At 52.2% G+C, this 27,632-nt stretch overlaps 1 protein-coding gene across 1 annotated transcript; it reads right to left on the reverse strand.

The window, feature by feature from the left end:
• Positions 1 to 27,627, reverse strand: LOC130577520 (carboxyl-terminal PDZ ligand of neuronal nitric oxide synthase protein-like). Its single transcript, XM_057372949.1, has 11 exons — positions 27,413 to 27,627; positions 23,768 to 23,839; positions 6,821 to 6,913; positions 6,157 to 6,215; positions 4,676 to 4,784; positions 3,949 to 4,090; positions 3,470 to 3,630; positions 2,344 to 2,511; positions 1,299 to 1,476; positions 719 to 1,067; positions 1 to 610 (listed from the first exon to the last, which is right to left on the reverse strand). The coding sequence occupies exons 1-11, from the start codon at positions 27,515 to 27,517 to the stop codon at positions 136 to 138; spliced, it is 1,911 nt and encodes a 636-aa protein (XP_057228932.1). The 5' UTR covers positions 27,518 to 27,627; the 3' UTR covers positions 1 to 135.
• Between the last annotated feature and the right edge of the window lie 5 nt (positions 27,628 to 27,632).

A 27,632-nucleotide genomic window follows, 5' to 3' on the forward strand; every position in this document is an offset into this window, starting at 1 on the left:
GAACTGTTCCATTGGGCAGGGACAGGAAAGGGACCTGTCTGTCTGCTTGTCTGGGCACAGGGACCCCCAGTCCCAGTGCAGGGCTGTGATGGATTTCTGGGGCTGCCAGCCACAGCTGCCACCTACTGTGCCCCACTACGAGGGGACCCTGCTGGGCCCCAGGGCAGTGTCCAGCTCATCTTCGGAGAAGCTGATGTGCAAGCAGGTGTCGTCCGCAGGGGAGAAGGGCAGTGAGCTGTCCGTGGGGCTGCCCAGGGCCACCARCTCCTTGGCCAGGGCCTCGCTGGCTGCTGGGTCATGGATGCTGGCCAGGGGGGACATTGGCCCGCTCTCTCCAGTCCTGTCCTTGCCCAGAGAGCGCTGGCAGGTCCCGGCAGGGCCGGGCTCCGTGCTGGAGGCAGCGCTCCGTGCAGGAGTCCTTGCCTCAGGGTCCAAGAGGGTGAAGGAGCTGGCAGTGATGCTGGTGAGGCTGGAGATGCTGGCACTGGGCAGGCTCAGGTGGGCAGCGCTCTCGGGCTTCACCTCCACTTCCAGGCTCGGGGAGGTCTTGCTCGACCTTTTGCGTAGGATGGGTGGTGGCGGGTTGAGCTTGGGAATGGGCGGCTGCCGCCTGGGGAGGGMAAGCAGAGAGAGGAGGTGACGGGTGAATACTGACCTGCACCTACAGCACTCAGGGTGTTCCTGCTGCAGCTGGCAGGRGCACAGKTGCCACACTTACCTGTCCTCGTCCCCTCTGTCCGTGTCGTCCGCCTTCTGCCGGCCGCTCCCRTTGAGCAGAGCGGAGTCGCTGACCTCGGAGCCCTCCACGCGCCGGCTGAGCCCGTCCTGCCCCTCCAGGCTCTCGTCCCCCTCCTTGCTGCCGTAGCGCTGGCTGGCCCTGTCCAGGCTGACGAGGTTGAGGTAGGAGTCCCTGGGGCCCAGGGAAGGCAGMGAGCCGGGCGCCACGGGGCTGCCCAGGACACTGGCGGGCGTGGAGGTGGACGGCAGGTGGACGTCCAGGCTGTAGTGGTTCTTCAGGTTCAGGGACAGGGACTGGGCCAGGGACAGGTTTTGCAAGGAGYGGTCAACTGTGAGAGATAGATGAGGGGCATGTGAAAAACTGGGCATCTCCAAACCAGCTGCTGCTCTGGACTGTGAGGGGTGCAGAAATGCCCCAGAACCCAGAGCCTGCTGGGATGGTACTGGGGACGCTCCAGTTGCTTCCTGTGACTGCAAGGAATGCAGAGATTGTCCAGAGGGATGGAGCTGGGGGCACCCCAGCACCCAAACAACCCCAGTGAGGGTGTCACCGCGCTCACCCGACTGCCGATGCTCATCCCGGTGCTCTTCGCGGGCCTCCAGCACCGTCAGCTGCCGCACCAGCAGCGAGACGTGCTGCAGCAGGTCGCGGTTGGTCAGCAGGAGCTGCCGCACCCGGGCCTGCGCCTCGATCCGCGCCGCTGTCTCGGCCGCCAGTTGGTCCTTGAGCAGCTGCACCTGCGGGACGGGACGGGCGATGCGGGACGGGAGGATTCGGGACGGGATGATGCGGGACGGGATGATTGGGACCGGGATGATGCGGGACCCGGCGATGCGGGGCGGGAGGAGCAGCCCMGGGAGCGCCCGGTACCGGCGGCGCCACAGCGCCCCCTGCCGGCCCCGCCGCACCGTGACCCCCCGAGCCGGTGCAGCCGCGGGCGGGGATGCGGCACCTCCGGGGTGCGCGGAGAATGAATGTGCTGCTGTCCCCCGGTAACGAGAAACGCGCAGGGGATGCACCCCGGGGTGCGCGGGGAATGAATGTGCTGCTGACCCCCGGTAACGAGAAACGCGCAGGGGATGCACCCCGGGGTGCGCGGGGAATGAATGTCTGCTGTCCCCCGGTAACGAGAAACGCGCAGGGGATGCACCCCGGGGCTGCGCGGGGAATGAATGTGCTGCTGACCCCCGGTAACGAGAAACGCGCACCCGGGAAGCACCGGGGTCCCGCTCTGATGCTGGATTGGGGTGGGATGGTTTCCAGAAATGGGATGTAATAGGGTGAAGGGTGAGCTGGGGGCTCTGCCGGACCCTACAACACTCCCAGAGCAGCCTGGAGCTGTGTGTGCAGCCAGCTCCGTGTCCGGGCAGCTCAGCCGTGCTGCARGCGATGCCGCACGTGGCGCTAAAAGCAATGTGAGCTGCGCTGCAAGCGATGCTGCCAACTCTGCCGAGAGCTGTGCCATCGATCGGGAACGCTGCCAGCAGCGCTGCCAGGGCCCCAGCCCGCTCCCACCTGCCCTGCTGTCGGCTCAGCCCAGCTGGACGCCGGGGCAGGGAGAGGAGAAGGGCTGGTGCCGCCTGAGGGGAGGGCAGGACGCGTACCTGGGCCACAGCCACCTGCGTCTGCTGCTGCTGCTGGAGGAGCTGCTGCTGGAGCAGCTGGAGGCAGTGCTGGGAGGCCAGAGGGGTGATGGAGGCCGAGGAGCAGGGGCTGCTCGGGCTGAGCAGCTGCTGGGAGCTGGCCAGGTGCAGGGAGCAGTTTTCAGCATCCTGGTCACAAAGAAATGGGCAGGTGAGCGGATTGACCGGCTCAGGCTGGGGTTTGGGTCGTGGTTCCCCACAGGGCTGACCCCAGCGCTCTGGGCACCAAGGGGGATGGTGAGGGGCAGCCCGGGCTGGGTGCCAGGCTCTGTGTGATCCCCGGGACACAGCAGCTCCTCCCAGAGAGCTGGCACGGCTGCCTGGCTGTGTCTGGGCAGGGCAGGTCCCCAGTTACCCCAGAGAGGACACAGCGGGGAGTGACCCAAACACTCCGCCACCTTTCCGTGCTGTGGCTGCCCAGGCTGGGCGGTATCCTGGGCTCTGGAGTTTTCCAGTGCCTGTGGCCACAGCCCTTCCTGCCCCTGCCCTCCCTGGCTGGGCAGCGCCAGCAGGAATGCACAGGAACGCAGACACATCCCACAGAGTGCGTGTGCTGCAGCTGTTCCCAGCCAGGCCCCGCCAGCGTTGCTGTTGTGTGAGCTGAAGCGATGCCATTCAGGCCCCCGGGAAGTGCTCCCAGAGCTCTGGAGCAGCCATTCATGAAGGTGAAACCGCTGAATGTGCCCCGGGTGGCCGCGCTGCCAGGGCTGGGCCCCTCGGGACGCTGCTCCCTGGAGCACAGGGGAGCCAGGGRTCGCTGCCAGGGCAGTGGAACCAGCAATCACTGCAGAGCAGCACTGAGGGCACGGAAATGCACCCCAGRGATGTGTGAAGCCTGCTCAGCCATGCGCCACAGCCCCCACCCCATCTCTGTCCTTAACCCCCACCCATCCCAGCACCAGGACACAGCCCTGCTCTGGGTGAACTGGGAACTGAACAGCCTGTCCTGAGCAGGGAGCCAGGGGGGAGGTCTGCAATGGGGATTCCATGAAAGCACCTCCAAATCAAGCCATGATACAGGTACCCCGAGCACAGGGCCCTGAGCAGCAGCAGAGCACATGGACCAYCCTCCAGCCCACCTCATTACCTGGCCGTTCCTTTCCTTTGAGGCTTGCACAGCTTTCAGCATGCCGAAGTCCCCCCTGGCACCTGGCAGCTCTCTGGGTCCCCTCTCGGACACACAGATGCCACCAGCATCAATGCCAACCTCATCCACGTCCGTGATCTTGGAGCCCTTTATCTGGTGAACTTCAAACAAGACAGACATATGAACCCAAGGAGACACGAGGATCCTGCCCTGTGCAGGATCACAGGAAGAGCCAGGGCCCCACGCAGGGCTGGGGACAGCTCAGGGACAATGGGGCTCAKCGTGCTGGGCAGGGGCAGGAGGGAGGGAACGGGTGGGCCAAGAGGCTGCAGACCCCTCCCAGTGGTCAGTAGGAGTGGGCAGACAGGGCTGATTCCCCAGGCTCCCATCCAAAGGGGCCCAAACCTGTCGCCATCACCACAGCCAGCCCATAAGGGATGTGTCACCCAGCGTGTCCCCACCCCAGAGGGCTGTGTCACCTTCCAGCGGCTGCTCCTCAGCTGATTTGTCGCTGGCTCCATCAGCCTGCCCGTCGGCGTTCTGCAGGGCGTGCTGCAGGCTCAGCTTGTGGCACACCTCGAATGCCTGTCCCACGGTGCGCACCACACGCATGGCCTGGCTCTGCAGAGCAAACCCACGGCTCAGCAAACCCCGTGCCTCTCCCAGTGCCACCCACCACCCACGGGAACTGGGACCCTGCTCCCCTTCCCAGCCCAGACTGCTCTGTGCCCCAGCAGCATCTCCTGGATCCCTGCTCTGGATCTGGGTGCCCCTGGCCCTGTGGGGAATGTGCCACCGCCCCGCTGGGCAGGAGGGGACAAACCCAGGTGTGTTATTTGGGGACACCCAGCCACTCCCCAGTGAAAAAATTCTCTAGTCTTGGAAAGCCAGTGGCWATTTTTAGCCCCAGCAATTAACCCCTGCCCAGGCTGCAGAACTGCCATGGCAGTGACTGTCCTGCCCCCAGGGCAGCCARACCAGAACCCGAGGGTCCATCCTTAGCAGTGGGCAGAGGGAACAGCTCAAAAGCCTCTCCCAGGGATGCTGAGTGCACTCATTCTCCTGCTTGTGCTGCAAAACCATTTTGAAGATTTTTATATGTGTTTGATTTAACTGGGATCTGCACCCTYGGATCCAGCAGTTCTGGGGGTGCATCCCCAGGAGCACCCCTSACCCTAACCCCAGGTATTCTCAGGAGCACCCTACCTTCTTCTTGGATTTGAAGACGTTGCACCTGAAGGAGTTGTTCGCTCCRTCCCTTGCGATGTAACTGAATATTTTCAGGTCTTGTGAATCATGAGAGACRTAGAAAATTCTAGGTGGGACAGAGACAAAAGGAATTAAACACCCGGGGGAGTCCCTGCCCTCCAGACCACCTCCCCTTCTGCGTGTCCCCAGSATGGGCTGGTTTGCAGCCCCCAGCACTGGGGGAACAAGGCGATGCTGGTGCATGGCCCCTCCTGCAATTTTCGAGGCAGGATGGGATGCATTTAGAGAGTGTTTCAGGCTTGATGGAAAACCTTCTGGTTTCTGAAGTAGGCAAAAGCTTTTTAAAGATGCTGTAGGAAAGTGAAAAAAATCTCTACTCTTGGAAAGCCGGGGGCTATTTTTAACCCCAGCAATTAACCCCTGCCCAGGCTGCAGAACTGCCATGGCAGTGACTGTCCTGTCCCCAGGGCAGCCAGACCAGACCCGAGGGTCCATCCTCAGCAGTGGGCAGGGGGAACAGCTCAAAAACCTCTCCCAGGGATGCTGAGTGCACWCATTCTCCTCCTTGTGCTGCAAAACCATTTTGAAGATTTTTATATGTGTTTGATTTAATTGGGTGAAAACGTGACAAGTGAGTTCAGCTCTGCATAGAGAAGAAACCAAAGGGACTCTTGAAATGTTTTTTTCCTGCTGCTCTTTCCTGTCACTAGAATCTTTTGGGTGTTGAACTTGCAATTAGAGCAGTTATTGCCAATGTACCACATTTTGTAGTAAACTTTAAAGAAGCCAGAGGTGAGACGTGGGCACRGATAATGCATCAGCACATCCTCTGCTCCTTATTCCCTCACTAAGGGCTCTGATCCCAAAAACCAGTGTTGGATCTCAGTCCTCGTGCTTGTGGTTAGATTATTCACTTTGCAGATCTAACAGCCTGGAGCACCCTGTGCTCTTACCCGTCCTCAGGCCATTCTCCATCACTGGGGGTGCCTCCCATCCCCAGGGGCTCCTGAGGCACCAGGTTTACACTCGGTGCAAGCCTCTGGGTGGGGCTTGTGGCCTCTGAAATACCTCAGTATCCCATGGCAGGTGCTATAGAAAGTCATCTAGATTTCTTGGCACATCTGTAAGGGTTAATTCCCTGTGAGCACTTAGACCTTTGAGTGAGGCCTTGCTTCACAACACAGGGAGAGCCATGCTCTGAAAGAAAACCATGGGAAGCCTTTCTTCACAGGCACAATCAGAGAGTAATCCAGGCTGAAGCACCTCCAGGGTCACCCAGTCTAACCCTGCTCAAAGCAGAGCCAGCTTCAAAGCCACATCAGTCCACCTCGCTCTCAAGGGAAGGATTCTCCAGCAGCAGTAACTCTGTGCCCTCGGTAATTTTAGCTGGTCCTTTGGGGTTTCTCAGCAGGTGGGAGGAAGGGCACGGATCACCCAGGGCTGAGCAGCCCTCAGTGCCTGAATCCCCTGCCATGTACCTGTACACRGGATCGTGCATCACCACCATCTTACTCTCGTCCCACGTCCACTCCTTTCTCTGTAAGCAGMGAAAAAAATGACAGTGAATCAGGTGAAAATGAAACTCCACCAAAATGAAGGGTGGGAAACCTGCAAAACAATGCTTTTGTCCCAAGCCACTATCCAGGCTAAAGTATGAACAGATGAGCCATGGCTGTTTCAACAGTATCTTGGATAAAAATAGATTTTTTTTGATCGTTTATCATATCTGATCACAGCCTTCAGGGCTGAAAATGGTCTCTAAGATTAAGCTATAAAATCAAATATGCAGAAGAATTCCAAGTCTTRGGGAGGAAGGCTCGGAGCTGGGGTTTAGGAGATCTGGATTCAGTGACTGAGTGGAAAGCACAGCTGGGCACAAAGCTGTGGGGTGCTCAGACCAGGCAGCATGGAAACAGCTTTCTACTGTTAGCAAGAAAAAGACACAGTATCTCCTGAGAGATACATTTTTGATAGAAAAAAATAATCTTCCCACACTGTAATATTGCCACTGTCTTTCCAGCAAGGTTTTGTTATGAGTTGGACGGACACTGAAGTGTTTTCTGGTGAAAATTCTGGGTGTTATTTCAGAAAAGGCCAGACTTGGTTAGAAGCAGCAGAAACACCTTGCACGAGAAGCCTCACCTTCTGCTTCTTGCGTAGGATCACCTTCACCCCATCCACAGACACGATGATGCTCACCTTCTTCTTCTTAATGTTCTTGGCTTTGAATTCATACTGGTGGGAAGAAAAACCCAAATTTAAAAGAGTCTTGGAGGTACCCGGGGCAGTGTGTGGTAGTCAGTGTGTGACATGAAAATGTCTGGGTTTTATTTAATCCCAGCTGCTGAGCAAAGCGGGAATTTGTTTTATTCTGCTGAGAAAACCTGAATTGAGAAGGATTTGGTGCAGTAGCTGGGATGCCAGGCAGGATCCTGGCTTTGTCAGGAGCATCCCTTGAGAGAGGACAAGCGGAGCTCAATCCTCTGGATGACATCCAGGCTGTTAAACTGGACCTGGGAAGAGCTTTCCAGACACATTGSCCATGCCAGGTTCAGCAGGACTCTSCTCCAGAGCTCTGCTGGGAGGTGGCACCTGCAGCAAACACCAGTGGTGACATCCCTGGTGCCCTTGTGTGTCAGCACTGCAGTGCATGGGGAATAGAAAATCACTCAGGAGCTGCAGGGAGGGCCAGATGGGCGGCAGGAACGCAATTATACCTCAGTCATTTGCATAATCACATTAACCTCTGTGGGATCAGGATCTCTGGAGAAAAACCCTGCAGGTGTCTGCAGCCTGAGCTCACCTCCATTTGTGTTAAAAATTAAACACTGGCTTTTAAACGTTTCTTTAGCTGACAGAAGCCTGGCAGAGCCCTTCTACTCTGGAGACCTTTGTTTACAGCACTCATCCTTCTTGCCCCCATTTCAAACACCATTTTCAGCTTCCAAATACAGCACATGGAGAGCTGCATTTTTTGCAGTCCCTGTCTGAAATCCACTGCTCTGTCACGTTGCTTTGGTGAATCAATGCAGACTCTGATTCGTGGATRTGGAGGAAAAGGCAATGCCAAGCAGCCAAGTGCAGTCTGAAACCCACCTAGGCCAGGTAATTAAGACACTTAATTAGAGCTCTGATTTCTTTACACAGCAAGGGAGGTGCAGGGAGCACTTGAGGTGYTAAGGGAGCCCAGGCACCTCTTTTGGGGTGCTGAAGCTGGAGGGCTGTGTGTGGCTCTGTCACCCAAGCTCTGCAGAGCAGATCCACATCTCCCAGCTCCTCAGCACCCATTGTAAGCCACGCCAGCCTTACAGACACAAAATTGGGTGGCTTTCATGTTTATCAGCCTTTTGATGCTGCTCATTGAATTCTTAGCACTCTGCAAGGTTTATGGTATCAGACAGACCCCGGATTAAACCACAGCCTTTTGATCTCCCCATGAATTATTACTTTCAGACAAGCTCTTTAAAAATCTATCTATAGCGCTATTGCGTGTGAAGCTGGAACTAAATTTGCTATACACGTTTTTTATTTATGGGGAGGAGTGAGAGGAAGGGTGAGGTGGGGAGTGCATCCTGCAGGCTGCCAGGGGGCCCTTGGGGATGTGGCAATGCCTGGGGATGGGGCCAGGCAGATGGACTGGCCATGCTCAGCACCTGAGAGGGCTCCTCCATCCCTCATACCCAGCTCCCCCCATCCAGCTGCTCCCCCTCCCCTGCTCTCACCAAACTGTTTGTCCTTGTCTGCTCCATGAATGTCAATAAACCCGGGATAGACTGTTCTGCCCGCTAAAGAGCTGTTTATCTTTCTTTATACACAAATGGCTGGGAAAATACTAGCTGAGCTTTCCAAGAAAGAGCAATACAGTGTATTTTCCCATTGTAGCAACAGGGGTGCAATTACATTCAAACAAGGCTCTTTACTCAAAGGCTTTAAGCAAAGTCCAAGCCTGGATTTCGCAGAGATGCCTTTTCTTTCTCTCTTGGACAGAAAGGAACAATCAGGAGCAGCGGCAGCGAATCTGTGGGTGCTGCCAGGAATGATGGCAAGGCTCTGAAGGCAGGAACTCCAGCCAGCTCCCACACAGCACTGCTCCAGCCTGCTTTGGGACACAGGCAGGGTTCAGCTCCAGGCAGAGCTGTGCAGCACTGTGAGCTGGATGTGCCCACAGCAGCCTCAGTGAGGAAGGAGTTTGCTGGAGCTCCTCTCCCCATGGAGCTCCTCTCCCCATGGAGCTCATGGCCATGGCTGCATCCTTGTTGGAGCACAGGGCCAAGGCGCGCTCCCCACAGCCACAGCAGAACCAGCCTGGCCTAAAAACAGGTAAAACTCACTGGGCCCCACATCTTTTCTACAGGGTGAAAGCTCTCAAGCAGCAGAAGCTGTAGGATGTCCCCTGTCCCAGCAGAGGAAGCAGGAACATCAGCACCGTGCCTCTAGAGGAGGGGTGGGCAGAGCCCCACGCTCACAGCACCAGCTTGGCTTGGACTGTCTCTGCATCTCTCCACATGAGAGGCACACAGAACACAGCTTCAGGCATTTAATTGCTTCCTATCAGGCAGGAATCAGTGTTTTAATGAACCATGATTTATTTAAGGACAGAAAAGCACATGGAAAAAGGCACTSCAAGGCAGCTGACTTGCTCCTGTAGAGATGTTGGTGCATAACCCAACCTCCACCCCGGCACGAGGCTCCCGGCTGACCTGTCACAGCACAGTCTAGTCACTGATTTTCTTCTTGTTACTGAATTGATGTGATTTTTGTTAAGGTTACCAACAAATCCAAACCCCATAGCAACATTTCTCTCTGCTGCATTCCACAATTCCATCATTATTCTCGTGTTGCTTGTGCTGTCCTATGGGAAAAGCTTTCTGGATGCTAAAGGATCTGGAGTTGGCCCTACAAGTGGCGATTCAGCCTGGCAGCTTTCTTAACTATGGAGACAAGATGGGACATTTTATAAAAAAAATGCAGGTCAAAAAAGGGTAATTAATCTCATTTATTTTAGCAGCATCATTAATTCTGTATCTGCTGTGTTTGACCTGGAATACTTTCCACTTCTGCTCTTACATCCCTGCATTCAAGTCTTTGCCTTTCATACGGTCCCACACACTGCTGGCATGTAATATTAACTTACCCACGAGCTAAGACTGGATGACTAGAAATGTTAATGGCACCGTGTGATGCATATTTCATCGGATAATTCCACCCAAGCAGATATAAATTACACATGCAGTTACCAGCTTCCATCTGCTGATGAAACTTGGGCTAATGCACATTGGAAATCATGTGCRGTTTCCAGCACTAGGAACAACCTGCATGAATAGAGTTATTCAAGGAAGCAATTCTTAATGTGATTAATTACTGAAGGTATCAGGGTGTTCATTATGCAAATGAAAACTGTCATAAAATAGAGAGTTTGCAGGTCTTGGAGGCAGCCTCTGCTTCCAAAAAATGCATCTTCTTCATTAACAAGGAGCAGCGAGGCCGGAACATACTCCTGGCCACGGTTCAAATGGTGGTTTAAATTGTATTAAGGGAAATCAAAGCAGAGGCTCTCCAAGTTTTTGAAGCAGGAGTATGTCAGTGCCCCCAGTCACAGCTGGGTACGCCCTTATTTGCATCCCATTGGAAGATGCCACAGGCCTGGAAASCAAAGACTTCATCCTGCAGCCATAAATTCTCCAGGCAGCCCTCAGCCCGCTGTCTTGCCCCTGGCCCCGTCCCGGCCTGGCAGGTTGCAGGATCGATGTGTCCATAAACAACCCCCAACAAAAACCCAGCCCAACCCCTCGCCCACCAGACGGACACGGGGAGCATGGCAATGAGGAGCAGGGAATGAGCTCACTCTGYCCCCCGACTGACCGGCTCCAGACCCCCATCCCTGCTCCCACTGGAACGTGGCCACATCCCACTGGGATGGGAGGCATCCTTCCCTTCYCTCTGCTGCAGTGTGCTGCCTCCAGCACTATCTGACTCCCATTTTAGGAATTAAAGCCATGAGGAATCAAGCATTCCCAGCTCAGSAATGTAATTAATTTCAAACCAACTGACCCACACGGTGTGAAGACAGGGTGTTATCTTGGCTGCTGTTTGAACTACCCATGCTTGGAGCGCTGTCCTTGACAGAAGTGATGTGATGGAAAACTGTGGAGTCCTTCTCCCAGCCAGTGGGGCTTAGCTGAGAGCTGACTTGGAGCTGGCAAACCAGCAGGTCACCCTTGGACCACAGGCTGCTGTCCAGGCTCTGATCCCCACTTTGGCATCACATCCCACTGGCCCTGGTCAGCACAGCTCTCCCTKGTCAGYRCAGCYCTCCCYGTGGCTCCATCTGCAAACTGCTGGGTTATGGCTTTCCCTCTGTTCCTGGGGGCCGTGGCTGGTGGGAATGTGGCCGGGCATAGTCTGGGGCTGTGCTGCAGTAACTGGGCAACACGGACACAAAAACGACGCAGGAAGCGGTGGAGACCAGGAGAGCACCTCCTGCCCAGTGGAAAAATGAGAATTTATGATCCTTAGAAACATAAAACTGTTCACTGGAAAGCAGGAACCGAAGGGGGAGTACAATAGGCGAGGAGAATGCTGGCAACATGCTCCAAGTCTTTTTTTCTTATTTAAATGAGCCCCTTCCACCATCCAACAAACTCTCTGTAGATGCTGCAGACTGCTCCCCATGCTCTGAGCTGAAGGGGCTGAGCAGCTCTCGTAGCCCTGCTGGATTTCTGGGAGTCCCTGGAAGGGTAGCAAGGAAATATGGCCCCAGAGGATCCCTGGGTGGCAGGGACTGTCAGGATGCTGCCCTGGCTGCAGCACACAGAGGCTGATCAGGTGAAGGGGAGGAAAGGAAAGAGCTGCATTTTGTCCAGGTCTCTTTTGACATCTGAGGAATCCTGCTTCAAAGCACTCTGATGGACATGGCAATACAGGCCTTCCTCTTCATCCCTCTCCTCATTTTCAACAGCTCTTACCCTCGACAGGTCCCAGGCTGCTGAAGCTTCAGRCAGCCCTTAAGGATAACTCGATCTTTCCACCTAAAGGTGACACAGCAAAGGACGTGGCTGGAGTTCAGAYATTCCTCTGCACCAGTGGAGCAAAAAGTGCTCAAAGTTACACCCACAGGGGTGAGCAGGGCTCCTGCAGGTGATGGTGGGGAGCCCAGGGCTAGCAGTGGCTCTTTAATTAGTCTTTTCCACCTCTGAAAACTCATGGACTGTTCTAGAACAAAGCTTCTTYGCCTGCTTTTTAAAAAGGGTGGGACAAAAGCAGCCTTTTATTGCCTCCTCCCTGTGGAAGAGGTAGTGCAACACTGCTGAGCTCYGTCCTGAGAGGCACAAGCAGCCTCCCAGCCCCACGCAAGGTGACATCATCTGGCCTTTGGTGCCTCTCTGACAAAAGCACCATTGTGTGTCTGTCACTTGCAGGAGCTCCCTGCTGTCCCCAGGTCTAATAGGGAGCTTTCCCACACACAGCCCTTCAGTCCTTGTCTTGCCAAGCCCAGCTCACAGGGAAGCTGGGTTTTATTTTCCTCCCTACCTCTATTCACTTTACAGGAGAAAACAAATTACCTTTTCCATCTGCAGTGCCTTGGATGATTAATTAGAGTCAGTAATGAAGCAGTGTCTTGGGACCCCACCCCAAYGGAGTCCATGTACCAGGCACTGAGTGCACAGGAGCATGAAAATGTCCCTACCTGRAAGAGCTGCTAGGTTACTGCAGATAAAAAGTGCTAATTTCATTAGAAGCAGGTCAGATTCACCTGAAATAGCCCTGAGAAGTGAAACTGCAATTATACACTGCAATATCTTCAAGTAATTCCACATTTCCCGGCAAACATCTGTGTCATGAGGCCCTGCAGAGAAGGTCCTGGTTTGGTACATGTTTCATGTCCCAGTTGCCCTCCAGTCTGTATGTAGGACAAGAGGCACATGAGGAGATTGGTTTGCTTTAAACCTTGTCCATCTATGTTCACACAAAGCTCTGAAGAGCAGGAGCCAGGACTCTGCAGCAAGCTCAGAGCTCCATGAAAGAGCCCCAGACCCCCTGCGTGGCTGTGGGAAGGTAATGCAGTATTTTCTACGTCTGTTTATCACACACAAAGCAAGGATATTCATTTTCTACTTCATTCATTCCGTTGTTCTGGTTACAGCCAGTCCCTGCCAAGTGACAGYACCTCGCTGCAGGGCCAGGCCACCRGACACTGCYGGACCAGACAGCAGCAGGAGGCAACTGRGCATTTCTGCTGCCTGCTCCAAAATTCCTGTTGGACTTTCAGTCCCTACCCACCCCTCTCCATGAGCCTGACAGGCCAAGGCAGAGGAGATGCTCCTGGCTCAGTTCCTGGTATTTTGGCTAAGCTGTGCAGAGAGGAAAAAGAGGAGCTGGTGCCCTCAGAAGCAGGAGGATGAGATGAGGTGGGGGTGATTTACAGGGCTGCTTTGCTCTGCCTCTGTGAGCTGGTGTTTATTGCCTGTTTGGGGAGAGGATCAAAAGCCAATTTTGTTTTTTTTCAGAGGTGTGTTTTTCAGAGGCTTTTCAGAGGTGTGTTTGTGCTGYTGTTCTTCAGGAGATCAGAGCACTGCTCAGCCCACGAGCAGTGTGTGGCCATGGGAGCCAGGCAGGGCCCACCACTGCACTGTGTGGGGCAGGGCCTTAATGAGGGTCCTGGCAGGGGCAGATGGGGAGAAAACCTAACCCTGCTGCCAGGCTGAGGCTCTGATAAAGGCAGGTGCTGGGATTTTAGGCCTCTAAATAATGCAGCACTTTGTGTTTATGTAAGGATGCTATTTTAGTGCAGGCAGTCCCAGGGAAGGGGCGGCAATCTGGAGGTGAAGGCAGCAGGAGAGGCAGGCGAGAGCCCTGCTCTGAGGGCAGGGATGGACAGGGAATGTCGGTGCTCCTGACACCAGGGGCAGGTGAGGCCCAGAGGAAGAGGCAGGGAAGTTTCCACTATTCAGCCTGATAACCAACCCAGCCCCAGCTCCACAGAGGGCCATGTGTGACTGCCCTGGATCTCCACTTCCAGCACTGTGCTGCTCTGCAGCCCCCTCCTGAAAGCCTTCAGGGTGCAGGGAGAGCAAAGCTCAGCATGTCCTCCCAGCGTGGAGACAAGGAAATCTGGTTTGCTGTTGAGAATCTGCAGAAGCTACATCTGCATGGCAAGCACCTGCTCTGTGTAAATGCTGCAGGGAGGGAACATGTCCTGCCTTCCACACTTGCCATCACACCCCATATGCATCTCGGCTGCTGTCCTCCAGCTCTGTGCCTTGCCATTTCTCTTAGCCACCTACCAGGGAAATTAGCATTTCCTTTGCATATCCACAGCAGAGTCAGGAAGCTGGACTTGGCACCTTTATCTTTGAGCAAGCAGAATCCAAGCTAGAACCAAGAGTTGATCTCCATTTGCATTCAGAACCAGCACCTGATCACGAACTAGAGCAGAATGACAATGGGGGGATGCTGAGTGTGCTGCTGAGTGCAGACCAGGCTTCAGGACTCCTCTGCTAGGTGCAGTCCATCTTTGTTCTCCTGCAGGGCAAAGAGCTCTTTGTTAGCTCAAGCCCTGGGTGCAGCTGAACCTTCCTACCCTGGAACAGCCTTACTATGTACTGAGACAGCCAGGGACCAAAATAATCTGCTTTATTGCCAGGCAAGGAGACTTTTTCTATGCAGCTGTTAATACTATCGATCTCCAGCAGTTCCACTTGAGAAAACATTTCCTACAGAAAACCCAGTGACTKATAGCTGACCTCCAGGCGCTGCACTGAAAGGATGTGTTTGCATCTGTGAGCAGCAASAGTACAAAAACTGCAGCAGGAATGGGCCAGTGAGCCTGGAGGGGTCAGTCACACAGGGACTGTGTGGGTAAGGTCTGTTAGTAAAGACTTGGTGGGCAGTACTCAAAGATCCTGCCCCTCAGGAACATCASCAGTCAGCCCCAATGCTCAGATCCAGCTGCTGAGAGGGGTTTTCTAAAGCACACAATTCCTAATTCTTGCTGATTTCAGAATGTTGCTTGTACTGAACAACACACGGGGTACAAATGTCTTTYGAATTCTGCCCACAAAGTCTTGTATCACCAACCACAGCATTCCTGGAATACAGCAAGAGGGAAGACAGAAGGGAGCTCACCCCTCTCATTACCCAGATGTGCAGCCYTGAGCCAGGCACAGCACAGCTCATTGAGTGCTAATAAAACTGCAGTTCCTAAATTTAAAGGAAAGTCTCTGCGTTCTCCTCAAATTGTCCATGAAACTTCACTCAAATTTGGAAACAAGACTGCTTCTGTAAGAGAAAGAATATTCAAGTCTAATTGTGTCATTTCCAAAACTCCAGACTATTAAGCAGTTCAAGGACTCTATTAGCCTCAGGGGAGCTACTGAGATTAGTGAATCATGATGAGTGAAAAGCCTGGGTTTAGATATGGAAATTATGAAAAAAGGGTTTTACACGCTCAGTATTTATTGTCACTGAGGTCTTGTCACCAAAACTGTACCASAACATCAGAGGCTCCTCTCTCTCCCCAGTGCCACTCCTGGTGTCCCTGGGCCTGCAGGSTGAAGCAGTGAGGCTTTGGGCATCAATGCATCCTGCACTGCTCGACAAAGGTCAGTGATTAACCCCAAAGAGTTCCCTGCYCCAGCTCACAGCTCCTGCCACCAGCTGGGATGCAGGAGACCAGCACTGCCCTGGGGGACAACAACATAAAAACAGGAAAAGGTGCCCGGGGTGGAAGTTTATGCCCTGTAATCATTAACAGCAGGAGCACAGGCTGCAGCAGGACTGAGCAGGTCCATGATGGTGTGGGATCACTGAACTCTCAGTGCTCCACGAGCTGCTGTGGCTCTGCAGTAGGTAAAGGACATTCAGCAGGTAGCAGGTGGCATTAGGGCCTGAAGAGAATCGTGTGCCTTCCACCATTGGGAAGCAGCTGTGWCTGCCTCATCCTCCACCACACTGCATCTGGCCTCAACGCATCCCTCTGCTCTTCYTCATCTGATGAAAAGAATTTGATTTTTAGGATGAAAACCCTGGAGCTSAGAGGGTTTGGTGGGATTCCAGGGACCCTGGCTGTGCAGGGTGATTTGGGTCCCTGGCCTGGGGTGCTCCCTGCAGTGCACAGGGCCACATCCTGCCCTCCAGCACATCTACCCAGGCAAGATCTCTGCASCAGCAGTGACAGAAGGATGGAGGAAGAGGGAAGTGACTCAGGTGTCCTGAAAGCTGTCAGGCGGCTGCCAATTAGTCCAAATAACCCATCTGGTCCAGGGAAAGGACATTTAAAGAATATCTAATCACTGCTGCAGGAAAGAAAGAAAGTAATTCCATAGTGCCTTTAAAAAATTCCTGCTCCCTCATCAAAGCATCCTTCCTTGACCCATTCAGGACTTTTATGCTGTAGATTTATCACACTGTTAYTTGGTAAAACATGAAGTAGCTTGTCAAAGTATTATGTAAAGTAGCATGGATTCTGTTTGCCTTCAGGCCTCATTTAGTACACAGCTCAAGCAGATTGAAGAGAGCAAGCGTAGAACTAAGCTATTGTTAGAAAATCTTATTTTACTCAGCTGAATTTGGCTTTGTGGTCACAGTMCCTCAGGGCTCCCTTCCTCACAACACTGATCAATAAAGTACAAAGGGACAAAACCAAGAAAACATCTACAGGGCACCCACTGCTGGGCCTGGCCTTCCTCCTGTGTCCAGCACAGACTCAGCCCAGGAACCAGAAAGGCTCAGGGACCCTGCAGTTGTCAAATTAAGGCAGCTCCTGGTTGCCAAACCAATCCAATGTGCTCTCTACACTCTGGTTACCTTCTCAATTACATTTTTTCAGACACCAACAAAGAAGCAGCTTTGAGTCGTGGCTGAGTGTTCTTCACCAGAATGCAATTTGAAAGCCATTATATTTCATCTCTCTAATACTCTACAACCAGCAACATAATTGGYGAAAAAGCCTCTTTATTTCAAACTAGATAAAAGCTTTGCAGAGATCTCATATGGTGATATTTTAGCTAGTGAAATTAAACGCTTCAGGAATATAATGATAATACTGTTAAAGCCACTTTATTTTACAATTAAAAGGTACCTGCTTCATTGCCAAGATTCAGCATCAGACAAAAAGCTCTGTCTTGTTCTATTTAGCACTAACATTTTAATTTAGCTTTTATCCATTTAAATGCTGCTTTTATTAGCCTTCAACTAAACTCCAATCCACCATGACTCTTATGCAAAACAGAATTAATGTGCCTTACTGGTTCCACCCCCTCTTTGGAGAAGCCATGGAGTTCTGAGCACTCTGAGGAAGGCACTAAAGGTCGCYGTTGCCTGGAGATGACACATTTCACTGACTGATCCCTCCACCCATCTGTTATCARCCCTGCACTCTGAACAGGGTGGAAGAACTGAAGCATCTCTAGTCAACCGGCCACTCCTCAAAAACTGGGTCATAGCACRTGGCTACAGAAAAGAGCCCTGAGCTGCCTTCTGGCACAGTGRCCTGTATTCACAGCTTGACCAGTCCCCACTGGTTTCAGCTCAGAGAATAAGTGACAGAAGGTAACTAATTATTCTGTGGCAAGAAGTCCAGAGGTGATTTAGGGTTGGAGAGGAGCAGGGTGGAAATCTGCAGGAGTTTCTAAGGCAGTGGAGCAGCCCCATGGCACGGTGAGACCCCCAAGCAGTGAGCAGAAGGTTGGATTCTTGTGTAATCTCCGAGGTGTTTTTTCCTCTCCTCCCACTCAAGACGTGCAAGCAGAGCATAGTCACTTCTCCACAGTCACACAATGCTGCCTGGAAACACTGCAGAAACAGCTCATTAAGAGCTTCTTCCCTTTGTGTTAAGATAATACCAACAGCAGAAAATGGGTAAAACAAGCTTGGGTTTGTCTGAGACATGGCAGACTAAATCCTAAAAAAGCAGCTTCCACACTTTGAATTTTTTTTGTAAGGCTAAGAAAGCAGCATGTGCCTGGAGCAACCAGAGCCTGTCAAGGTGACAGAGGGCACAAAGGGAGAGGCCTGAGGAGCTGCACCTGCATGAGCCACCCTTCCCAAGCCTTCCCCTTCCTTGGGCCTTCCTGGAAGGGAGCTCAGGGAGATCCAGTCCCACCCAGTGTTTTGGTGAATTGGTGCTGCAGGGCAGACTGGAGGGGGAAAGGCTCAGTGGCAAAGGCAGGATGGGAGCAGGGTGAGAAGCAGTGCCTGGGAGGTTGCAGCTCCCACAGTCTCAAACTGAAATCACTTGTTTTGCCTGGAGAAATGGATTGTTGCCAGATCTTCTGCCAGAGGGCTCACCTCCTTCAGCATCCTGTGCTGCACAGAGATAAGACCCATAACGTGTCTGCCATCCCTTAATGCAAGGTGGCATCTCTGTCAGGTCCTTTATCTTCCTCCAGACTGTGGGAATGAAACCTGGGGGCCATTTGCAGTGTGGAACAGTGAAATGCCTTTCAGCAGTGCTCTGAATGTGGTGGTTTAGTGCTGCCTGCCCCAGGAAGGAGCAGGTGAGAGGCTTTCAGAAGGCTCAGAACCCTCAGAGCCCATGGTGGGACTCAGCCTGATCCCCATCCCTGTGCAGGAGACTGCTATAGCTGCAACAAACAGAGCAAAACAAACTAATGAGGCATTAGGGCTAAACTTAGCTGCAATTAACATTTAATTACTATCCTGAAAACATTTGCTGTATTTTGCCAGGGCCTAAAAAGGTAAACCCAATCARCTTAATCTTGTGTGGTAGAAACCTTAAACTGGTTCGAATGCCTGGTGTCGTGGATGGGACCCTGAGAGTAACTGGTGTTTCTGAGACCTGGAGCTGAGCAGTCCTGTGGGATGATCAGGCTCTGCCTGTGTGAAGCTGCAGGAGCCTTTCTTAGACCTCTGCTTTGGAGAAGAGTCAAACCTGCCACCAGACATTCTGCACAAGGTGCCAGAGCAAGTYTGTACGTGCTTATGTATATTGGTTTGGCTGTCTGTAACCACAGYTCTCTCCTGGAGGCCACGGGCTGTGTCTAACACTTAGCAGGGAAAACAACCCTTGCAWGGCTCTCCAGAAATGGAAGGAAAGATGCTCTCTTGGAGGATGCTCTAGGGTGAATACACAGCCTTAGTGTGGGGGAGAAGGAGGAAGAGATGCTTGTGTTTCACACGCTAACCTTGTCAGAACTGTCATCTGTTTCTCCTGCACCTTTCTKTAAGTGAAAGGAAGGTGCATGGTGTTCTGAGAACTAAAGAAAGGTCCACCCCAGCAGTCTGAGGCTGCTGAAGTATTTTAAGACACTAAGATTGTTGTCTGTCACAACCCAAGGCTATCATTAGCTGAGCACTTGGATGCTCTTCCAAAAAGGCTGAAAGGGAAAACCCTTCAGGATCTGCAGCAGAACAAACTCCCATCCAACTACAACAGCTCCTGGCGTGCAGCTACAGAGATCTGTACCCCGGGGCAAGTGCTCTAACAGTTTGCACTTGCATGTTTGAGTCTGTGCCGCAGCTACAGCTGACCAAATAACTTCATTATAGTGGAAGAAGCTGCACAAACCAAGAAACCCATCGGCTGAGAGTTCAGCTGCTCTTTTTTCCAGCTCAGATTAAAATGAAGCTGGCAGGAAGACTTAGCTCTGAGCATAATTACCCAGGAACGGCTTACAGGCAGAATATGTCAGAGGAATCTCTGCAGCACTTTTCCTGGTGAACTTCTGTCGTGAGAAAGCTGTCTGCCTGGGAGAGCTGGGGGAACTGTGTTCTAGAACAATCTCATGGACAAGCCTATGAAACATTTCTACCTCTGAAACTTGTGACAGAGTAATAAATTGAACTGAGAGTGCTGAAGGCAGTCTCCTTGCCCTCTGCTGGCTGCCCACCTAGCTCCTCTCCTTCTGTAGGAAGAGCAGATAAATCACATCCAAATTTGCTCCTGAAYCCTTGGAATTTACAGCCTGGCAGGGCTTTAAGTGCAAGGTGTGAGCCAGCCCAACAATGGGACAGGGAGCCCCTGGAGTGCAGAGGCAGGTTCTCTGCAGCTGTCCCTGCTGCCTCTGCTTCACAAGTTTGCACAGTACTCATCCTGATTTAAATTGCTGTCATGTCACACTTCAACACTCCCAGTTGATGCTTGGCAGTCAGTCTGACTTACAGTGTGGCTGGATTGCACCTCCTCACTCAAATACCRTGTGGAGAAACTGCAAAACACTGAGGCTCTGCTTGAGGATGGATGCAGCAAGAACAATCAGGATAAGAGGGAGGCTGAAGTGAGAACCCAGTTCTCATTCCAAGGAGAGCTCAGGCACTTCCCATGTATCCTGTGTTGAGATTTGTGAATGTTTCTGTTTCTCTGGCACTGGCCTCTGGGGAAAAAGGCTTTTCAATTAAATTAAGCCCAAGAAATGGGGAGGTAACAGAAGACATATTAGTCTGGATGCCTGCCTTCTGTTTGCTCATCCTGGTGTTTGCATGGGCACAGCACCAGTTGGCTGTTCCCTTATGGAATGATTAAATAATCCAACATCTGGCTCCCTCCTGACTGTCAATACCTGCTCAGGTCCAAGCTAAACCTTCCAAACAGRACTGAGATTTGTAGGCTTCAGAGATTCTTAAGTGCAAATTCCAGGGAAACTGATTCTGTGCCTTAAAGGTAGATGAACGGAGTGTCCTGGGGAATTGTTGGCAGCAGACTGTCTGTGGGGATGACAGGCTTTGTCACCTACTCCTACTGTGTCCTTGTACAACTCACCACTCAAAACAGCAGCATGTCACCAGGCCTGCTCAGCTGGCTGTGAAGTGCTGGACTGAGGGTAGAGTTGCTCCAGGAAGGGAACAGCTGACTTTAAGCTGATTTTCTCTGGTCAGTGCTGGCTCTGGGGAATGCATGCAGGGCATGGGGTGATGTTAACCCTGCACTTAAACCCATCCATTCCCTGGTCTCCCGGGCTAAGATTTTCCAAGCAACCTCAGGAGCTTCAAGGACGTGTTTTGTGTTTTACAAAACCCATCTTYACATTAGCTACTGCTTGACTTGTGCAAGAGGAACAAATCTTGTCTGGTACATAAGCTCCCTGTAGTGCTGAGAAGGCTCCAATACCTGCAGAGGAATCCACTCCAGCAGAAAGGCAGCTCCAGCAGAACGCTGACAGGGCACRGGAGCTGCCAGACACCCAGAGCTGGGTGGCCTCGGGCAGCTGGAGGCAGCAGATGCTGCTCCCTGGGAGGTGGGGGAACACCTGCCTGGGGTGCTTGGAGCTGTGTGATGAATTGGASTCTCCTAAGCAGGCCCTCGCCGTGCCTGTCAGGGTACAGTGTACTTATCCACGCTGCAAACTCTTTTCATCACCTCCCCTGCCAGGGCAAGAGGTAGAGGGATTAGCTTGAACTCTGATCATATAATAACAACATGGCAGCTGTAGGCAGCTAATAATCCACTGGGAGGATTAGCAAATTTAAAGTTGTCTAGCTCTGCATAATGGAAAGCTAAGAACAGCAGCTTCCCTGTTCTACCTATTGCATTTGCATTCTCTCCAGTGGAAGCATAGAACATGATGAGACAGGGCTTTCCAGTCTGTTATGAAATGGGATCTAAGTGTGACYAATGGAGTATTGCTAGCAATCCTACAAGCATCCATTCAGCCCAGAATATGGGTTTAAGCTTTACTAAGAGAGTGCACCTCAAATACCTACTGCCAAAGAGCAGGTCACGATTGCAGCRGGCTAATGCTACARCTTGTTCTTTGAGGYTCTCTGGGAGTAATGTCCCAAAGTCTGCAGGCAGACTGCTCTGCTTGTGCACGGAGAATCCCACTGAGCTGATCCCGGCTCCCCTGGCAGAATTCACGTGCAACAGCACAAAACACAGAATGTGCCAAGGAGTAGATCTGTCACCCGGTGTTGCTACTTTYCTTATGACCCTCTCAGGATGTTTGGAGTGCTCAGCAGCTGAAGGCTTTTCCCCCAAGGCAGTTTTGGTGCTTGTATCAATTTACTGATGAGTAACTAGAGTAACCAGCTCTGACACAGCCTGGAAAAGAGCTGTGACTCCTCATCCTCCTCCCTGCTCCCTGGTGGAGCGGCACAAGCGGTGAGTAACAGCCCGGCTGTGCCGTGGGCCGGCTCTGTCAGCGCCTGGATGGCTCACACCTCCTCCCTGCCATGTCACAGGGCACAGGAGCAGCACAGGGAATGTTGTGCTGGGGCTTGTACTGCGCGACTTTTCCCTTCCGCTCCAGTAGAGAATTCCAGCGGAACACTGGAGTGCACAAAGGATGAAAGCTTCACCACGACATGCCCCTGCCAACGCTTGGCAGGGCTGTGGGACCTTACTCACTCTTGCAGTGCAAACAGGCACCACCACTCACAATAAAACAGGAGCAAAATACTCATTTCCCCCAATAGCTYCTTCCACTATTTCCTCCCAGTTGTAACTGGTGCTGCCGAGAGTCCATGGGAAAAAACTCCAGTGGAGACAAGGCCTCTGCATGCAAATGAACGCTACATAAATAACCCCCATCTTCCCTCAGTTCCTAGGTTGGGTACTCTGTGCACTAAAATTCTCTTCAAARACCTCCCAGTTCATTCTTTATGCTCTAATTAAGGATCAGTGCCAATTAACTATCTTCAATAGAGGAGCATCTTCCGCTCAGCAGCCAGGAAGTGTCTGAATAAGATCCTGCTGTACAATGTGCACATGAAAAGGGAAGCCCTCCCTTTTTGGAACGAGCTTCCAAGATTAAAAACCCAGTATAGATTACAGGATGCCTTCTTTAAAAATCTTGTGTGACAAGATTAACYGACGGCACCCAGGAATGCAGAATGGGTTTTTTACATGTTTCTTGTGGCACTCAAGCATGCTATTACCCTGCCAAGGCTCTGAGCTAGGTACCACTGTGGCAATAGCAGGTGTGAAAACAGAATGTGACACTTTATTTTAAGTGATATTAAAATGCTGTTTGCTTTTTCTTACAGGGGTGTCATAGATCAGCAGAAGTGCAGTGTCAAATGTGATGATAAATATTGATTCAGATGAAAAAATGCCAAYAATTATGCCAGCACCTAAACTGCCCTGGTAGTCCTCAACTACTGCTTTTACTTCCTACAGATATTCACTTCTYCCATAAATAACCAGGCAATTTAGACTGCTGCTACACTGTGTTCTGAGCAATGGCTGCACTAATAGTGTGAGCAGGCAAAGGGAGGAGAATGTCATTTCTGAGCTTGGCTGGAGATGAATACATTGGCTCCCCAGCCAGTTACAGGCTAAGTTTAAAAAGCACTATTCTAAAGGAAAATTAGATGGTTAAAYGCTGTGGGGGAAGGGGGAGAAATAGGATAATCCCTTCAAAGCTTTAAATGGAAGATTCTCAAACTTGCTTCAGCTGATGTGAGRCATATGAACAGTCTCAGAATTAAGACCCCTGCAAAACTTCAGCCAGACACAACAGCTGCACTGCCTCTTGGGGGAGATGCACTCGAACTGGTTATACACCAAGCAGATGTAAGCCACCCAACCCTGCTAATCACAGCTAAATCTGGGGACCAYTCACAGGCTGCTCTGCAGAATAAAGGGGCAGAGCAGGAAGAGCTCAGGCTTGGGGATGAGAAACAGGAACTGTAAAACTGTATTGGAGCACAGGGAAAGCAGCAAATTATTCTAGGAGCAGCAGAATCCACAGAGTCTAGTCTGATGGGATTTACATCAATCTCATCTGTCAGGGCACTGATATTTCAATATATAACACAATATATTTGGAACTGTCAATGAACTCAAGTGCTTTGGTGGAGCACATTGTATACAGCTTATTCTTCACACACRCAAAATTCCAAACAAGCTAAATAAATCTCTTAGATTCAAGGAGAAGCYCCATGGTTACTCAGCACAGAAGAGGGGGTTATGTTTGAGTTTTGATAACTGATCTCTTTGCAAAGAGCACAGGATGGGCTTATGTTAAGATGCCTTGGGAATTTCTGCAGAAGCTTATTGCAAACCTGATTGTGCTGAGATTTGAGCTCCAGATAGAAAGGGCTGGAGGGAAAGCAGAACAAGAGATTGCAACCAAGTCACTCYAGGGAGTGTAACCTTTAAATCTGTGTGGGGCTCAGCTCTTCTGAACTTACCCGGATCCTTCTCATGGCTGCCACAATCTCCACACGGCTGTTGGGCCTGGGCACATCCAAGCTCCCGATGTACTGAAAGACACAACAGTGAGATGTCTGTGCAGTGATGTACCAGTTCATGGTGTGGGCTTCTTCACAACAGACAGCATTTTTCATTTATTTAGTCCCTCCTTGGTTAGACTCCTTTGACCCAGGACAGGATAGAAGTATCTGTTGTAGGTAACATTATCAAGCCAGGGATTTCAGAGGTGGAGTGTGAGGCTCTGACCTCATTCAGATTCTGGATGTGCTTTTACCACTGCTTTGCAGGGCAATGTCTGCTGCTAATTGACTCATGAGCCTGTGTGTCTGAAAATGGRACTGTCTATCCTTTGTTCCTCCTTACTGCACCTGCTCAAAACAAAGAGCTGGAAGGCTGCCAGGATGTGCAACAAACACCTTTCCTGGAAAAGGCTTGTTTTCAGTCTGGACCATGCTCCCTCTGGATACTGCTGTCCCTGCTYGGTTGGAGCAGCTCAGCTGTCTGCAGAATCCTGGTAAACCTACCCAAATGTGTGTCCTACAATCCCATTTTTAACTCTGCCTAGGGGAGCAGCAGTCCTAGCCATGCTGTTTGGGGTTGTGTGTCTGTGTCAGTCCTAGCAGTGTCTCTTACTGGGGTCTGRGACATGGCAGATGGCACGTTCCCATCACCTCCAGCTCTCCCACAAGTGCAGCCTCCCTGAGCTGGCAGCCTGTTCTCCTGCATGGAATGGCAGTACACTGCCCGTGCTCAACAGGTTTTCATGGAAGATCTGCAGGCAGCTTCCTGCTGCTGCCATTGCTCCCTSCCCTCGTGTGCCAAAGCAGAACCTGCTCGAGCACCTGTTGGCAGGAGGTGGCACTGGTGACGGCACACGTGGCACGGCTGTACTGCTGAGTGGAGGAGGCACAAAGCTGCCAGCTCAGCCTGGGCAAGGAGGAAAATGTGGCGTCCTGGACAGTCACATCTGCGGGGAGCAAAGGCCACTGATGCTGTAAGTGGTGAGGGTCAGCTCTGAGGGATAACCTGCATATCCAGGGCACGTTGGTGAGGACAGAGAGAATGTCCTCTGAGTGAGAGGGTGAGGCCCAATGCCAGCATGAGCTGGGAGTGGCCCTGGCAGCAGAGGGCAGGTCCTGGGTTTGGTGCTGGTGGGGGCCCATCAGCTCCCTCAGGGTAACACAGACAATCTCTGCTGTTGTGGGGCAGACAGAGGGCAGTTCACAAAGTTTAGTGACCCTCCCAGGAGCATTTGGTTCATGAACTGTTTCTGGGTTTTGTGGTGGTTACAAGTGGTTAGTTTTTTTGGAAATTGTTCCCTTGTGGAGAGGAAAGGGAGTAGCTAATAGGAGGCCCCTGCAAATATTCAGGTGATATTATACATATGAACAGAGACAAAATAATTCCCCAGAACAGCCCCACAGGTATTGCTGTTACTGACACAGTTCTGGTTTTATTTCTCCACTGTACTACTTGCAGATTGTGATGGGCCTTATCTTGTAAAATGTCTACTTAAAAGGGCTTTCAGAGATGAGCTCTCCTGACTCAGTATTTACTGCTCTTTCTCCTGCCTTGAAATAAACACCACAAGCAATCTGAAAGGTTATCTGGCTTTGCTGCTGCTTCTGTAAATGCCTTTGCAAAATGGCATTTTTAAGAGCAGTTAAGTTCAGCTATAGCCTTTGGTAAACCACAGGAGAGCCAAGCTCAGAGCACAAGAGCTTGAGGGCAGCAGGGAGGGGAGCAGCAGAGCCAGGGCTTCCCTCTGGGCTGGTGGGGAGGGCAGAGCTGTATTGCTCGGATTTGTGGCCCCTTTGGTGTGCAGATCTCCTTCCCTGCTCTGCCGGGGCCAGCAGGATGGTCACAGATAATCCAGATGAGCTCCCTGCAGCTGGCTGGCCTTTTGTGTGCCAGCAGCAGAGCTGCACTGGAGAACAGGCCATGCTCCTGCTGATACACTGGGGCAACAGGACAGCTGGTGATTSCTGAKCTWGAGGAGATGCTTTCAAACYSCCCRCTCTGGTCCGGCTGCAGAGTTTGGRTGTGCTCCCACCCAGMGCCATGAAACTCATGAAACAGCACATGAAGCTCTGCCCWAACAAGCAGCTCCCAGTACTGACCTCCTGAAGATTACAGGGGAAGTAAGGCAGTTTGGAATGCAGAGATTAGAGAGTGGTCAGTGAGATTGCCTGGTGCGAGACACCTGCAGCCAGCTGCAGCCTTGTCATTGTCAGCGTCACAGCTGACTGATGTGCCCACAATGAGCAGCATAATTGGAAGAGACAGACTGTAAAGCAGAACTGAGCATGCATGTTACTAAGGTAATGGAAACCCCATCCCAGACCCACACATCCTAACAGTGTGTTATCCACTCGCTAGCTCTGGATGCCTCGAGCTGTCAATMTGAAAAGCCAGTTTCACCCAGTTAAAGGTACAGTTGCTTCCCATCTTTTAAAAATCAAATTAAGGATTTTTCTTCTCCTCGGCASAGTCTACAGCACAGCAAATGTTAATTTAAATAGAGAAATCACAGATTAAATGTTTTCTTCCCTAAGAAAGACAGATTTTTAAAATACACGATTAGCTGTCTATTCAGATTCATCCTGTATCCTGCTTAAATCTTACAGCTCTTTCAGCAGGAAAACCAAGAGGCACAAAATCCGTATTTCAAAGCTTTATTGGAATGTATATGCCCCTTCTTTCCAGCTCAGGAGACAGCAGGCGTGAATTCCATTTCTAATCTGTGTTAGGCCACCTGCAAAGAGGGGAAGGGAGCCTGTGAGTAGCTCCAGCAAAATGCAATTCTTCTTGTCAGCTGAATTATAAACCCTTTCCCCATGCTGTCTACAGAATGCCAATTCCAATGGAGTCACTTTCTGAGAGTGCTGCTGGGCTGCCAGGCTGCTYTTCACGATCAATAAGGAATTTCTGACAATATCAGTATTTCTTTCTGAGGCCTGAAGGCTGCAGACCTTGGCTGTCCAGCTTTTCATGCAGAGAAGAGGTCAGCTGGAGTAAGGCACTATTATTTAAGCAGCACATAGCAGTCTGATGGTTTCCAGGGAAATAGGGAGCTGTCGTGGCAGGACAGGGCAGCCCRATGTGGGACAGGACAGGCACTGGACCAGGCAGGGATGAGCACCTGGGACAGCATCCATGGTGCTGTCAAGAGGGGTCATTCCAGAACAGCTCCCAAATGAAGCGCACAAGGCAGCGTTTAAGGATTAAAGCTGCAAAAATACTAGGAAAAGAGCAAGAACCTGTTTGATTGTACTAATTAAATGAAAGGCTTTCATAATGGATTGCTGTTTTCTTTACGGTCCCTCGGCGTGGCCCAAGGGCGATGCCAGAAATGAAGAATAACCGTGGCAGAGCTGGGGGGGCACGGCCACGAGCCACGGGGCCATCGGCCCGAGGCCAGTGGGTGCCACACCGGTGGCTGCTGGACAGCACCGGACCCGAGCCCGCGGGGAMCCCGAGCCTCCTCTGGGCAACAGCCAGAGAGGGGGATCCCTCCCGGGGATCGCTGCCGAGGAACCCCCGAACGCGGGGCTGTGCCGGGCGGGGGATCCGCCGCGCCCCCCGGGCCGGGGGCTGTGGAGGGGAGCGCGCCCGGGGCTCACCTTGGCCTGGAAGTGGATGCCGTGCTGAAAGGCCTCCTCGTTGTGCAGCGGGACGCGGGAGTCGCAGCCATCGTCCACCAGGTTGTACCGGTTCTTCACCGGCATGGCGGCGGGCGGGCGGCCGCCTCAGCCCACAGCCCCGCCGGGCATCGCGGCCGGCAGCGCCCGCCCCGCCGAGCCCCGGGCGCCGTGCGGGGCTGCGGGCGCCAGAGCCCGGCCG

This window comes from Malurus melanocephalus, unplaced genomic scaffold (assembly GCF_030028575.1).
Source record: "Malurus melanocephalus ecotype Western Australia unplaced genomic scaffold, MMel_1.1 scaffold_181, whole genome shotgun sequence".
In the NCBI taxonomy this organism is placed as follows: Eukaryota; Metazoa; Chordata; class Aves; order Passeriformes; family Maluridae; genus Malurus; species Malurus melanocephalus.